The sequence below is a fragment of the Amborella trichopoda genome, chromosome 1, assembly GCF_054954075.1.
Source record: "Amborella trichopoda isolate Santa Cruz 75 chromosome 1, AtrichopodaSantaCruz75HAP2 v2.0, whole genome shotgun sequence".
NCBI classification, from domain to species: domain Eukaryota; kingdom Viridiplantae; phylum Streptophyta; class Magnoliopsida; order Amborellales; family Amborellaceae; genus Amborella; species Amborella trichopoda.
This window is the reverse complement of record NC_142336.1, coordinates 45,454,915-45,469,336: the sequence shown is the minus strand read 5'-3', so window position 1 is coordinate 45,469,336 and position 14,422 is coordinate 45,454,915. Positions and strand designations below refer to the sequence as shown.

The 14,422-nt window shown below is 37.6% G+C and overlaps 1 protein-coding gene across 42 annotated transcripts in view; it reads left to right on the top strand.

Moving 5' to 3' along the window:
- The window catches only part of LOC18442229 (RNA helicase family protein), an 80,031-nt gene that overhangs the window by 27,339 nt on the left and 38,270 nt on the right, over positions 1-14,422 (top strand). For 38 of the 42 annotated variants that reach the window (XR_016056150.1, XR_016056141.1, XR_016056099.1 and 35 more), the window contains 3 exons: positions 9,582-9,648; positions 9,864-9,959; positions 10,646-10,751. Coding sequence is in view for 22 of the 42 variants with exons in the window: in XM_088867711.1 (XP_088723837.1) it covers positions 9,582-9,648; positions 9,864-9,959; positions 10,646-10,751 (269 nt within the window). In the remaining 20 variants the exon portion in view is untranslated. Of the gene's footprint in view, positions 1-9,581; positions 9,649-9,863; positions 9,960-10,562; positions 10,594-10,645; positions 10,752-14,422 lie in introns of those variants that run through there. The other 4 variants (XM_088867775.1, XM_088867772.1, XM_088867762.1 and 1 more) reach the window with 2 other exon arrangements.

The following is a 14,422-nucleotide window of genomic DNA, read 5'->3' as shown; positions in this document are numbered from 1 at the left end:
AGTTTCTTTTTCTATCCGTATAGTGTGGTGTATTACCAATGGATGCCTATCACTTGTTGTTGGGATGTCCTTGGTAGTATGACTGTTCCATGATTTGTAATGATCGGAACAATACTTATTCATTTACCAAATGATGGTATGAATGCGAAATATTCCTTTTGATAGATGATGATAAAAAGTAGGTTAAGGTACAAAAGAAAGAAGCAGTTCTGTCCATGCACTGTCTTTTGGCAGAAAGTAGAGAAAAGGAGGTCATGTTTGCCTTAGTAATGAGGGATCATGTTGGTGTTGATGTGGGGAATGAGGGAGTTAAGCCGCTTTTGAATGAATTTAGGATTCGATGCCCTAGGAATTGCCTAGTGGTTTATCTAGCATTGCATGGGCTTGGTTCCGTTGCTAGGACCAAGTTTCGGACCTATTGGCTAAGGGATTGATTCGCGATGGTCTAAGTCCTTGTGTTGTCTCAACATTGTTGCCTGTTGGGTTTTGTGGCTTTAAAGGCCTAGAGAGTTTTGACCCATCAGTACTAGTCCACTTTTAAAAATTTATTTTGGTATTAGAAATGTTTTTATGATTTTTACAATTTTTTTAGAATTTAAAATTTCATTTCTACTGTAAATTCATTAAAAAGGGTATTTTTGAAATTTTCATAACTTGGAAGGGCACATGTGGGGACTTAGGATCCAGCCCCCATGTGTGTGCCACCCATGAGTGGGACGTGTGGCTTTGTGGGGTCCCACATAATGCCTATAGGGTGGCACACCCCACTTATTTATTTTATGTACTACTTTTAGTTTAAAGTTTGGATAGTTAGGGAATCTTTTAAAATTAAAATAGATTTGTTCCCTGTTCATGTGGGAGATTTTAAAATGAAAGATTGTCTTTGACTTCCTAAAAATTTGGGAAGATTTAGATAATACTAAAAGTGGTTATAATTTAAATTCAAATAGAAGTTAGACTTTCGTCAAATTATAAAGGGATAAGGTTCCTAATTTTCGCCCCAAATTATGATGGTTGATTTGTGGGATAAATGACTCATATTTACTCTTTGTCACCCCATAGATTTCCTAACGTCCTAAAAGTCAAGCTGGACAAATAAGTTAAGGCATACCTAGAAGAAATCCTATTCCATGTGGGAGATATATTTCTTTCTATTTAAACCCTATGTGAACCCTTCTCTCAAATTAGACGTAACCTCTCTCTCTCTCACCAAGAAAATCTCTCTTTCCTCCATGCCCCAATGTTTCTATCTCTCAATTTTAAACCACGTCTCTCCTCTCTCTTGCCTCATAGAGTCACGCCACTCTAAAGAAAGAAAAAAAAGGGAGGTGGCACTTTGAAACCCTAGGTGAGGACGCCGTTGTTATTGAAGAAGAAGAGTGGTACATCCAACTAAGAGAGAAATAAACCCTCAAGCCTAGCCCTCCCAATGTTTCTCTCTCTCTCAATGTTTCATTGTAGAGACTTCTCTCCATTGGAGTTTCTATTGTTTCTTTCTTTCTTTCTTTTTTTCTTTTTTTCTTTGGTGTGTGTTGGGGGGAGGGGTGGAGGGAGGGAGGGTTGGATTTAGTTTAGTAGGGAATCACGTAGCCTTGAGACTTCTAGGCATTTTAGAACTATGCGGCATCCTTAGGGTACTAGGATTTCTAATGATATTCAGTTGATAGAATGAATGAATGACTATTACGAGTTAGCTTGTCATTCAAATACTTCTATACCTCCAATGGCCATGGTATTTCATGCACCTCTGCAGTATTGGCCTTTGATGGGGCTTGTGCTAGGCCAAAGATTATACCATTCATAAGGGGGCAAAAAAGAGAAAAAATACTTTTATTCTCCCTAATCTATATGCTGTAAGCACAATACCTCTTATTGTATAAATGAATAAACTAAACTATGTTGCTAGATGTTCATGCTGGGTGACCTTTTAACTGTGGTTTTACTGGATCTCAAAATTGTGAGGTTAAACATTGTAAATAAGAATTATGAAAATTAAAGCAGACAATGACATTCACAAGATTTGTTGAGAATTTCTAACCCAAATCGATTACTAGGTGAATGCAGTTCAAGAATGATCCCTTCACTTAATAATCTGTTAGTTTCTTGTGTTGCTATTGAAGGCTGCTCATAATATACATGAATTCCATATATTTTTTTTTCTTAAATAGGTGGTGCTATCATTCGAGGGCTTTTGCTGTATTACTTGGACCATGATTAACAATTTAGCCACATTCACATCTAATTAATTAGAACTACCTTTCCAGCAGTACCATATCTTCCTTTCCAACTTGACAATCTCAACAATCAGTTTACCATTTCAGTTAACGTGCATGTGCTGAATTGTGGTTTCCAATATATATTGCATGTGCTAGATTGTTGTTTCCAATATATTTAATAGGAAGTCGAACTAGCAACCACTTTTTTGGGCATTAGCTATCTCGTATCTCCTCATATAAGAACCATGAAGATGCCCTATACATATTTCGGAGTGCACTCTACTGCCCAAATTATATTTCAGCATGCTTTGTGAGTATGAATCGATGGCTTCATTGTAGTGCTGCCAAGGATATAGCGGCCTCAGAAATCTGTCACAAAATAAAGCCAAAATCAAGGAAGATAAGTGCATGATTGATGCAAGATAGGATGCCCCTTATTTTTGAAATTTCCTGATTGAAATTTTAAGGATGTATTTTTGTGATCTTTAAGGTTTATTTTTAGGGTTTTAAGTTTTTTATGTATTTTATTTTATTTAAAATCTTTATGGGCTGTTTTTGGAAAAGTAATTTACACACCTATAGAATTATTTTTTTTATCAGGTAAGTGTTATTGCGATATTTTTTAATTAGGACTTTTATTTCAATTAGAATTAGAAGTTCCTGGATTCTAAGTTAGGTCTTTGGTTGTAAGTAGGGGTCCGTGTAGAGGATTGAGAAGCAAAGTTCATTACTGTTTTTTCATTGTTATTTGTAATTCCATTGAATTCTCGGAGCCATTGAAGCATGTATCATCACCTTTCATTAATTCTCAGTCCTTACATTATTTTCTTTGAATATTTTCTTCTGTTCGAATTTGCATTTTCTTGTTGTAGAGTAGGTTCCCAAAGAGCCCTAGCGTTGTTGCAAGTTATGCGGTGGCTGCTAGACGAAGTGGTAGTCCTAGTGGAATAATCACTATGCAGGAAGATATACATGAAATATTGAAGAGAATTGAGGAGCAAGTGTACGAGATATGTCAAAAACGGTCAAAGCGAAGGAGGTTCGAGGATTGAGGAGTTGGTGCAAGAGGTGCACCCAACCCGCTCTGAATGAGGGTAGGTCGTTTAAGGTAAACGAGGATTTGAATCCAGTTGCGGTAGTGGGTTAGATTCAATAAAGAATAGTCCATCTCACATTCAGGAAGAGGTAATCTTGCTGCTTATGAGGATCCACCGGTTGAGCTCTTGAAGAGACAGACCATGAAGAATCTTTCTTCTCATTAGATTGTTTCCAAAACTAATAGGTTGTAAATTGGGACTTGCCACCAATCGCCAATCCGTGCTTCCACGAGGAGCTAGATTTTGTGATTGAATCAATCCATGAAGATGATCGCATTTTTGATGCATGCTCTATCTTTGATCAAGAACAAGATGGTGAATATACCTTATGTGTGTTGGGTTTTTGTGGCCTATTAAAGGCCTTATGAGAGCATGTAACCAATTTCACTATAATGGAACAATGAACTCCAGTGGGAATATGGTCTAGAGGGACCGAAGTTGGCAATATTGATGCTAAGACTCGAACTAGGCTTGACGAGCTAGGCCAATTGAGTTCTAAAACCCTAAGATACCTAGGCATAGAGCATAACCGAGATGGGTTAGTAGGGTTTCCCCTTGATGAGGTTAGAGATGCCCATGGTAGTTTGCTAAAGGATTGTGTGGCCCTTGTGTGTGATTGGTAGGCCTGAAGGGACAAGGGCCAAATCCTTATCATTTTCCATCACACGGCATGTACACATGCTAGCCACATCAGGAAGCAAAGCACTATTGAGGATGTTGCATGTACATGTGCGAGAGATAGGCTATATGTGTGCATAGGTTTGTGTGACTTAGGCTTGTCCCTGGGGGAGTACTTGTAATCCATATACTAGGATTATGTCCCCTCACTTATTAGCTGACTTTGGTAGCCCAATCATGAACCCTTGTGATGGATTGCGGGTCATGGGAACTACTGGGTCAGTTTGAGAAAGTGAGTGTGGTTCATGGTCTCTAGTATAAGATGAACTGCTTTCGTATTTTTGTATTTTCCTTAATGAAGTTGCATCCGAATCCCATTAGTTAATTTAGGAATAATTAATTTGGTTATAAATGATTTTTAGATTGATAAAATAATTTTTTACGAGTCTCTGGATATTTTATTTTCTCATAACAAATTTATAAATAGGCTTAAACTGAACAATATTTAATTATTTAGAGAGAAAAATAAAATAGTAAATATTTTCTAAAAATCATTTTGTTAATTTTAAAATTATTAATAGACATTGGGGCCCATTATACTCTATGGGCCCCAACAAGTTAGAGCATGTGGGGAAGTGCGTGGGGCCCACTAGATGCCCCATGGGTGGCACGCCCCACATTGTGCACCTCCTTCCTATTTTGTTAAGGCATGCAATATGCCATTTAATTGATTGAATTGAAAAGGGAAGTTTTTGAAATAAAAAAAGATATTTGACTGTTTTTGAAGTCATGTGTCAGAGAATGAATAAAATAAAAGGAAAGAGTATTGATTTTTCTCTACACCATATATTTGATGGGATTAGGTTAAGGAAGCTGAGGGATAAGGAGGGTTGGGATGGTGTCATTCCATCTGATTTGAAACGAGTAAAATGGGTTTTTGACCTTGATTGGGGTTCCCAAAGTTGTAGTGGCCGATGGCTGGCAAGGAGTTTTAGGAGGGGTTGACAATCTAGAAGGAAGAGGGGCTGGCTTGAGTTAGGACTCACTTCAACGTGGAAAGAGAAAGTACACCTTGCAGAAATTCGGAAAGAACCAGTTGACTAAAGAGACAAGACACAACCATTGATGATGAAATACATGAAACGAAAAGAGATGGAAGTGGCCGATGCCCCCAAATTCGTATCCAATCCTTTTTTGAAGACTTGCTCTTCACAGGCAATTTTTGGGTACTTCAATTTCTAGAGGCAAAATATTTCGCTTTGGTGTCTGAACTATTATTTTTTTGAGAAATAATAACTTTGTATAAAAAGGTAAAGTTCTGGTGTCAGAATTATTGTTATTATAAAAAATGAGAACATGAGCACTACAATGTTGAAACAAGCGTTACCTATTTCGTTCCAGGATTTTGCATGAAAAATGCTTTCAATCAAAACTGAGTCTTAAATTTTTTGCACAAGTTTATGGATTGCTGAATTTGGTATTCTTGTGTCAATTCTTTATCATACATATCAAGATCCATTTCTTGAGGATTCTTCCCTGCCACACGTAATCCATTAGATATAGGATCAAGCCTCCATGCGCAATGTTCGGTTTGAAGCGGACTGTGGATTTGTCTGCATATTCATCTTGGCACCTTCGTAACGCAAGGACAAGTTTTCTCTAACTAGAAATTGATGCAAGATAGGATGCCTTTTATATTTGGATTCGTCCTAGTAAATATTAAGGATTTATTTTGGAGTTTTAGGATGTAGTTTTAAGGTTTTTATGTTCTTAAGAAAATAGGGATTTTTTAAGTTTTGTAGGATTTTAAGGGCTGTTTGGAAAAGTATCCTGGAGTCCTGAAGGAAGTATTCATTTTATCTAGGGTTAAAGTGTCATTATGAATTATATTTTAATTAGGACTTTTATTTTAAGTAGAATTGGATTTAAGTAAGGTCTTTTGTTATAAATAAGGGGCCCCTGTAGAGGGGATTTATCAATAGAGTTGATTATTATGTTCTACATTATTCTTCTCAATTCCATTGAATTTGCGGAGCCATGAAGTAGGGCTTGTTAACTTCTGTTAATTTTCTGTTAATACATTATTTTCTTTGCCTTCTTTTGTGCTATTCAAATTTTCTTCAAGCATGAGGTAACGGTACCTGATAATATGCATTGATAGTCACTCTGCCAGATTAGTTACTTTTTGTTGTGCATTGCCCTCTATCGATGAAGGAACCAAAAATACATTTGTTTGATTGTCGGAAGAGATGAACTGGTTAAAACAACATTTGGAAAAGGAAAAGCATGAGGTAAATTAGCAATAGGAGAGACAAATAGAAGGACCAAACCAAGGTAAGGATGCTGTACACTTCTACATTTCAGCCCTTCAATGGCACTGGAGAACACTAGTGGCCTGTTCATCTAAATGATCATATATGAAAAACCCAATACCATGTTCTTGAGATTGTCAAAAATAAGCGAGTCATAGAAGCTTGCTTTGTAAACTCTGAACCATAGTCATTGGAGGCAGGAGCAGTATCGATTCGGGATTTGCCGAACCGCCCTATAGTGGAAGCTCCCTAGGGTTAGGATCGGTGTACGTACAATGAACATGACAAGGAGCAAGATCCTTAGGTTTATGGGGGTGAGATCTAATGTCAATGGGTTCGATGTTTTGGCTAGCAGGAATCTAAGCTCCACTATAAAAAAGATGAGGTTGTAAGTAGAGCTAGTACAAGTTCCCTTGGTTAAAGAATCGAGGTTTTAAGTATATCATAAGATGGGGTTCGTCCTGCTCTAATATTGAGATTCTTAAAAGTAAAGAATCAAGGTCCTCAGCTGAGGTCTGCAAGTACCATTTACCAGGGATCCCTTATCAAGTGCCCCTTGCCCTTAGCAATGGATTTATTTATTTTTGCATGAATACCAACAGATTAATTGTAGCTCTATAAGTCGGTGTTTCTTTTGACCACTACATTTTTAGACCATGACACAAGTTTGGCATGCACCATTCCCTCTGAGTCCTCGGCAACCTAGAATCCTACCCACTCAAGAGTCATCTTCTTCGAATGTAGTCTCCTCTGCTTCCATTGTTTCTCAAAGGTTGGCTCTCCGAAGGGGCAAGAGGACGAGGAACTACTCTCTCTCTCTGATGTAAAAGAAGCTTTTTAATGCTTGAAAGGGAAGCATATTCTCATCTCACAACAATAATCAGATTTAAGACTAAAACAATAGGACATCATAAATTTTTTTTTCAAATTAAGAATCTAAAATAATGGAACTTCATGCTATGCAAAAAAGGGATTGGATTTTAACATTGTGGAACTTATGATTCCTAAATAATGGAAACTTCGAAAATTGGCAATTTCTAACCTGGTATCACCTATTAATGAAACTAAGGCATGAAACGAGTGTATTTGAAAACTAATTTAGTTTTATGTCAGGAAGGTCAACAACTGAGGCTATTTTCCTACTTAGACAATTGATTGAGAAGTTTAGGGCGAAGGGCAAAGACGTCCACATGGCTTTTATTGATCTAGAGGATGCTTATGATAAAGTACCTCAAGATTTGATTTGGCGGGTGCTGGAAAAGAAAGGTATCTTAAGACAGTACTTTGACTTGGTGAGAGATATGTACGATGGAGCAGTTACTAGTGTACGAACAACTAGTTGAGAGACAAGTGAGTTTTCAATGACAATAGGGTCTACATCAAGGGTCTGCATTGAGCCCGTACCTCTTTGTCTTAGTTATGGATGACTTAACTAAGCACCTACATGATGAGGTAATGTGGTGCATGTTGTTCGTAGATGACATAGTTTTGATTGATGAGACCCGAACGGTTTTCAACATAAAGTTAGAACTTTGAAAGGATGCTCTAGAATCCAAGGTTTTAAAATTAGTCGGACTAAGAAAGAGTATATGGAGTGCAAATTTAGTAATAACAGGAGTAGAGATGAGGAAGTAGTTAAGATTGATGGCTAGGAAGTACAAAAAAGACTGCACTTTCGATATCTTAGGTTGATAATCTATGAAAATGGAGAGATCAAAGAAGATGTCGCACACAAAATTAGAGCTGGGTGGGCGAAGTGGAGATGTGCAACTGAAGTTTTATGTGATTGACGCATACTAATGAGGCTGAAAGACAAGTTCTATAGGATAGCTGTGAGACCAACTTTGCTCTATGGAGCGAAATGTTGGGCAGACAAAAAAAATATACCCATAAAATGAGTGTAGCGGATGAGGATGTTGAGATGGAGGAGTGGCAAGACAAGAAGGGATAAAATTTGCAATGAATCTATTCGATAGAATTTAGGCATGGGACCAATAGTAGAGAGAGAGGAGACTTAGGGTGGCTGGCCATGTGTGACGCCGACCAAGTACAACACCTGTTAGGAGGTGCGAATTAGCTTAAGTGGAATGACTGAAAAGGGCAAGCAGTTCGCCCAAAAGGAAGTGGTTAGAAGCAGTCCGAAAAGATATAGGGACTTATGGCCTCATTGAGGATATGGCCTTTAATAAAACAGAATAGAGAACCAAGATTTATGTAGCGGACCCCAACTAAATGGGAAAAGGCTAAAATGTTGATGATGATCATCTGTTTAATGAAAATAGAACCCATAAACATGGAACCTAAGATTTTAATGAACTAAAACCTTGGATCATGGTTTATGGGAGCGTGAATCTATTTCAAAATGGATCTGGATTCCACTAATGGATGGAATGTGGTCCCCTTTTTTTGGGAGCGAGATTCTAAAATCGAAACATTGGGGTCGCTACAAGATCCCTTGCAGGAACCATGGGATCGAGATTCCGGAGCGGGATCGTCACCCTACCCACACAGTTCCCTTAACTATGCTCTGAACATATCACAAGTTCACTTTTGGCAGCTGCATTGTGCAAAGTGGAGACCAGCAATGGGACTTCTTCGCTGAACATCTCTGAATAAGGTCACATCCGAGTTACCTTTGATGTCCTAATCTAGTGATCCTCTTAGGTATGGATTTAGGATGTCTTCCGTTTTTGTTGCTTTCTGATTTACGTTGTGATGGATTGTAGTTCTTGCTTGTGTTCAAGTCAAGCAATCTTGATATTCAGCATTACCAGGTTTACCTTCAAATATGTTTGATTTACTCTTCCTGTTGGCTTAGTGAGGACGTCCCCTTGTCTATCTACACATACTTGGATTGGGACCAGTCATTGTGAGTTTAATAGTGGTACACAAGCTGCACTTTCAGTATTTTCTGATAAGTACACATGGAAGTTGGATTATCACTTTATTAGACTTTAAGGTGATTAGGGGTAGGTTTGTTGTTTCCTTTGCAATGCATGTGTAAGTACCACACAAAGGACTAGTTGGAGTAAATTGTTTATAATGTTGTCTCTATAGCTGTATTTCACCCTATTGGGAGTAACTAGTTGGACTGTTGAAGTGTTGATGTTCACATACTGTACATGTTAAGAAACCATATTTGTGTTTTGCTGTTTGTTTAGTCTCTTTTTATTTGTTTCACTTAGTCATTATTATTGAGCTGACCCTAATGCTATTTGCCTTTCCAACTTTCAATCTGTAACTTCGGTTTTCGCTCATCATTTTCTGTTATTGTACTCTTATCATGTTTTAAATAGATTTGGTAGTCTTTTTTAATCTTCAAGTCTGTTCTTGTTTAGTAAAAAGAAGCTACCTGCGAGTAGGGACTTTGGACCTAGTAGAGAACCTGCCATACTATCAGTTGAAGTAAGTTAAGCCTCTTTGTTTTTGCTTTTTGAAGTTGATTTTGTACCATCTGGTTTGTCAATGACCTTTTACAAACTAGACATATTCAATTTTTCATTAGACTTGAATTGTTTGCTTTGTCTAATCGATTGAAGAAAGAAAAGACATGTAAATGGTGGGGTTATTTGCTGGTATGCTGATATAGTTTAAAGCTTACTTGTTCTTCATTATCTCAGGGCAGGGGATATGATGTCCAGATTCATTTTCTTGAGGAGCCAGTATCCAATTATTTGCAAGCTGCTGTCTCCACTGTGTTGGATATCCATAATCAGGTGTGGAATTTTTTTTCTTGTTTTCACATTATTGTCGCCAATTGTACTTTTGCTGGACTTTGCAATACGTATATTAGAATGGGTCCTGGGCCTCCTGGCATAGAGGATAATTGATGGTTACATTATGCATTCCACTGTTAGTGTCACCATATCATTATTGAATTTTTGTTTCTTGAATGACTCAATGAATGAAAGGTGCAGAAATCATGTAAGTGCTGTAGGTGGGAGCAAACTGTCTGATCGATTTGATGCCTCCAGAGTTACACTACTTTTTGTTTAGCTTATACATCACCTAATCAGCCTCTTCAGGCCCATAATAAATATCAATAATGAATAACAAAGAGAAAGTTTCTGAGCTTCCAACACGTTAGGTATCCTCTACAGGATTGCACATTCCTTTCTAAGCCTTTCGATTAGTATTGGGATCTGAAAGTATTATTCTGAACTCATCAAAACCACAATTCGTAGAGCTTGGCCGTAAATCTTGAGGATTCCTGGATTTTAGCACTTGATAATATCACTCTAGTCATTGTAAAATTTTTATTGAAACCTTTGCCTGTTGCGGTTTCCCTTGGAGATGGAAAATTTTTTCGTCCGTTCCTTTAGGGTGTTCATACTATGGTAGCATATTATGGTAATAAACTGCAGTCCCCCATACTTAGTCTATCTTTTGCTTGTTGTTGTAGGAACCCATGGGTGATGTCCTTGTCTTCCTCACAGGTCAAGATGATATTGATGCTGCTGTTCAGATGCTAACTGATGAAGCTCAAAATCTAGCAGCTCACCGTTCAGGTAGCAACTTATCATGGTGTACTGTTGCTTTATATTTTATTGCATCGTTTTTGTTCCTAACGGGTGTCTATTGAATTTGCATTCTTTTGCCTGAATCTCAATCAAATGTTCCTTCTGCATTGGACGCTACTGTTCTGATGCTCCACCGAGATTGAGGCTTCAGTTCATTCTTAGGAACTTGAAAGCTGGTTTTTTCTGTTTATGATGTGTTACAATTATGCTATGTGACAGGTGTTAGATATTATTATGTGTAGCGGTAGGATTAAGTGAATGGGCCAAGTTGGCACTGCCTGTAGATTGATTTGGTGTTTTACACATGGACTGTGTCAGTCTTTTAGATATTATTATGCTTAGTGGTAGGATTAAATGAATGGGCCAAGTTGGCACCACCTGTAGATTAATTTGGTGTTTTACACATGGACTGTGTCAGTCCTTTCCTGTCTGTCTGATGACCTCCCGTAAAATTCTTCAGTCAAGATAAAGAATACACATCTTATAAAATTTCCAGTCTATCAGCCTGAACCTAACAAATAATTGTGTTGCTGTTGAGTGCAAAATGTTGCCCTCCCCTAAGGAAACTCTATATTTAAAACCTTTGTCATGTTGTGATACCGTTGATGTGACTGCTGCTATGCTGCTGACACATCTCCATTTTGGCAGTAGAAATAGTGAAGATTTGCTTCCATTATATTTGTATTGGAACAATTTTGCGAATGGTTTATACTATTGACTTGCGAATGGTTTATACTGATCATTGATTTGCTACTAGTGTTATGCTTATGACCAGAAAGTTCAAATCACACACTGCTTATTAAAAATAAAAACGGGAAATTGTTCTAGGTGTTTCAGTTGGGGTTTCATGTTACCCTGCCTGAATAGTGATTTAGTTCTGAGTCGGTGATTCATTGGGTTGGTGATGGAGGGCAAAATTATACTGATTTTTAATTTTTATTCAATTCAAATGATGTATATTTTGATATTAGTTTTAGTTTATTTTAGGGGTTTTAAGTCTTCTTAGGGATTCCAAGGTTTTATTTATTTATTTATTTACTATTCACTGGTTAGTATTCACAGATACTAGTCATAGGTTATGTTCATATAACTGTTCACAGGGGTAAAATTGGCATTACAAATCTTGTGTTTAAGTTAGTACTTTTTGGTCATTTGATTATTATATGGACATTTAATGCCTTTGAATATTAAATTATAATATATAAGAGGTGTGTGGGGCCTTGGGAAGTCATTCCACATGATTTTTAAAAAATTGAAAGAGAAAAAAAGCTTTGGATTTTGGAACCCTAGCCTATGGTGAGGAGGAAACCTAGGTTTCTCCAAATTTTGCACCTGTTTGGTTGAAAATCGTGCTCTTTTTGCTGTTCTTCAAATTTCTCCTACATTGATCGGGCTTGGGCCTGAGGGGCTCAGCTTGTCGGACCCCAATAGTAAACACATACCAAAATGCTCATGGGAAATTCAATGCTAGATTTGCGTACTAGAGGCATGTTGGTCTTTAGTTGATAAAAAAAAACCCAAGTTTCAAGTAAGCCAAACCCAAGTTTTAAGTAAGGCAATAGTAGATTGTGAACTTGAAACCATTTATATGCATATAAAAGTAATCCTAACCAGTTGGGAACATGTGCCACTGGTATTAACTATTTGACAATATATATATATATATATATATATATATGTGTGTGTGTGTGTGTGTGTGTGTGTGTGTCTTCATGTGTGTGTGAGCACCCCCATGCACGTGCGTGCATGCATGGAAAAATATTATATAAGCAATGAGCTAATCGTGTAGCACAAGCTGCTTTGGAAAGTAGAGGTCTGTTGGTTGCGAAATTTTGCGCACTTGTAGATCACATTTAGGCAATAAAAAGAAAAAATGAATTTGCCCAAAAAATTGGTGGAAAATGAGTATACATGTTTCGGTGAATGTAGCCATTCATTTAGTTTGAGGGTGAATATTAGGCCTTTAACTTCTGAAGATCTTTTTTTTTTCTTTTTCTTTTTTTTGAAATTGCTTATTCAAGACAAAGTTGTCGGGGTTAATTTCAGCCCAACAAATCCCTCTTGCTATGTGTTTTGGACCTTGTCTCTCATCTCAACTTTATCTTTAAGGCTGTTGGTTTTTAGAAGTATGTTAAAATGGATTTTTATTCAAGACAAAATTGTTTATACTTTGTGGGGAATCAAATCTGAGTTTAGATAAAAAATCTGAAGCTATTTATTGTTCAAAAGGCTAGATTTGCAGCGACCTGTACCTTTCTAGATCTGAACCGAATAGTTATAGTGAGGGCGTGAATCATAATTGGTGGAAGCTTGCTATGACTAAGGAACTTCAGGTTTTGTAAAAAATTATATTTGGGGATTAATCCTTCTTTCACTTGGAAAGAATCTCATCAGCCGTAAATGGGTTGTATGGTTAAAACACCTCATTGTAGCATCAATCGATACCAAGCTTGACTTGTAGGTAATGCTCATGAGTATGGTCTACACTACAAGGAAATATTTTTCCTGGCTGCCAAACTTATTGTAATTCATGTTCTTTTATTAGTTGTAGCTGTGAGATATTGGGATTTGCATCAGATGTCTAGATTGCTTTTCTTAATGGCCTTCTGCTGGAAGAAATTATATGCACCCTCCATTAGGATAGGTTCCTTGAAGAAATTACTTTTTTTCTTGTCATGCTATTATACATGGGTATTTGTGTACTTTGTACACCCCAACCATTTATGCAAATGTAATTGATTGCTAATTTTAGTCAATGAGTCTTAAGTTTCTCCGATTCGAACATGGTCAACCTCAACACTGGCTTGAGCCAATCCCTAGTTTGTGTGCTATAGCTTGAACTATCAGGCTTAGTACACATAAATATAATGATGTTAATTCTAATGGTAATTATATTTAGAATTTCAATTTGATGTGTGTGTATGTGTGCACGTGCAGTGTGCATGAGTGCATGCACAACCACACTCATGTAAATGCATTATTCTATCAAGATTTTGTTTGTGAATTCCTAGTTTATTTTTTTTATAATGTTAAATGTATTGAAAACAAGAACGCACATCATGCTGAAGAGGAAACCCACAAACCAGGCCTCTTGCCAAAAAGTAGACTTGCTGAGATGGTAGTCCTATACAAAAAATGGGCTGATACAAGTACAAATATGCTATCATAATAAAAGAAAAGCCATATACAAAAATCCCGGTCACACTGGGTCACGAGACAGCTGAGAGCGCTCCATCTTTAGCCAGCTGATCCGCCAGGGCGGTGGACTCCCTCCAGGTATGCCTCCATGAGACGGCTATATCCTTGCAAATGTGAGTAATCTCATAAAAAATCGTTGCGAGTACCAGGGGCAAGGTGAGGCATCGGAGGCCCAAGTGATGATGTTTTGAGCATCTAATTCGATGATTTGGGGTTGACCCCAAGAGGGATCGAAAAGTTTGAGTCCAAATAGGAGTGTCGTAGATTCAGCTAGCTGTGAGTCTGTGTGGCCCACGTTCCTAGAGAAAGAAGAGAGAATATTCTCGAGGTGGTCGCTAAAAGTTCCACCCACACCTGCCGAGCCAGGGATACCGAGTGAGCACTCATCGAAATTGAGTTTGGTCCGGCCCTCAGGGGACCAGACACCAGACCGAGAACGGCTAGGGGAGCGGTTGTAGATA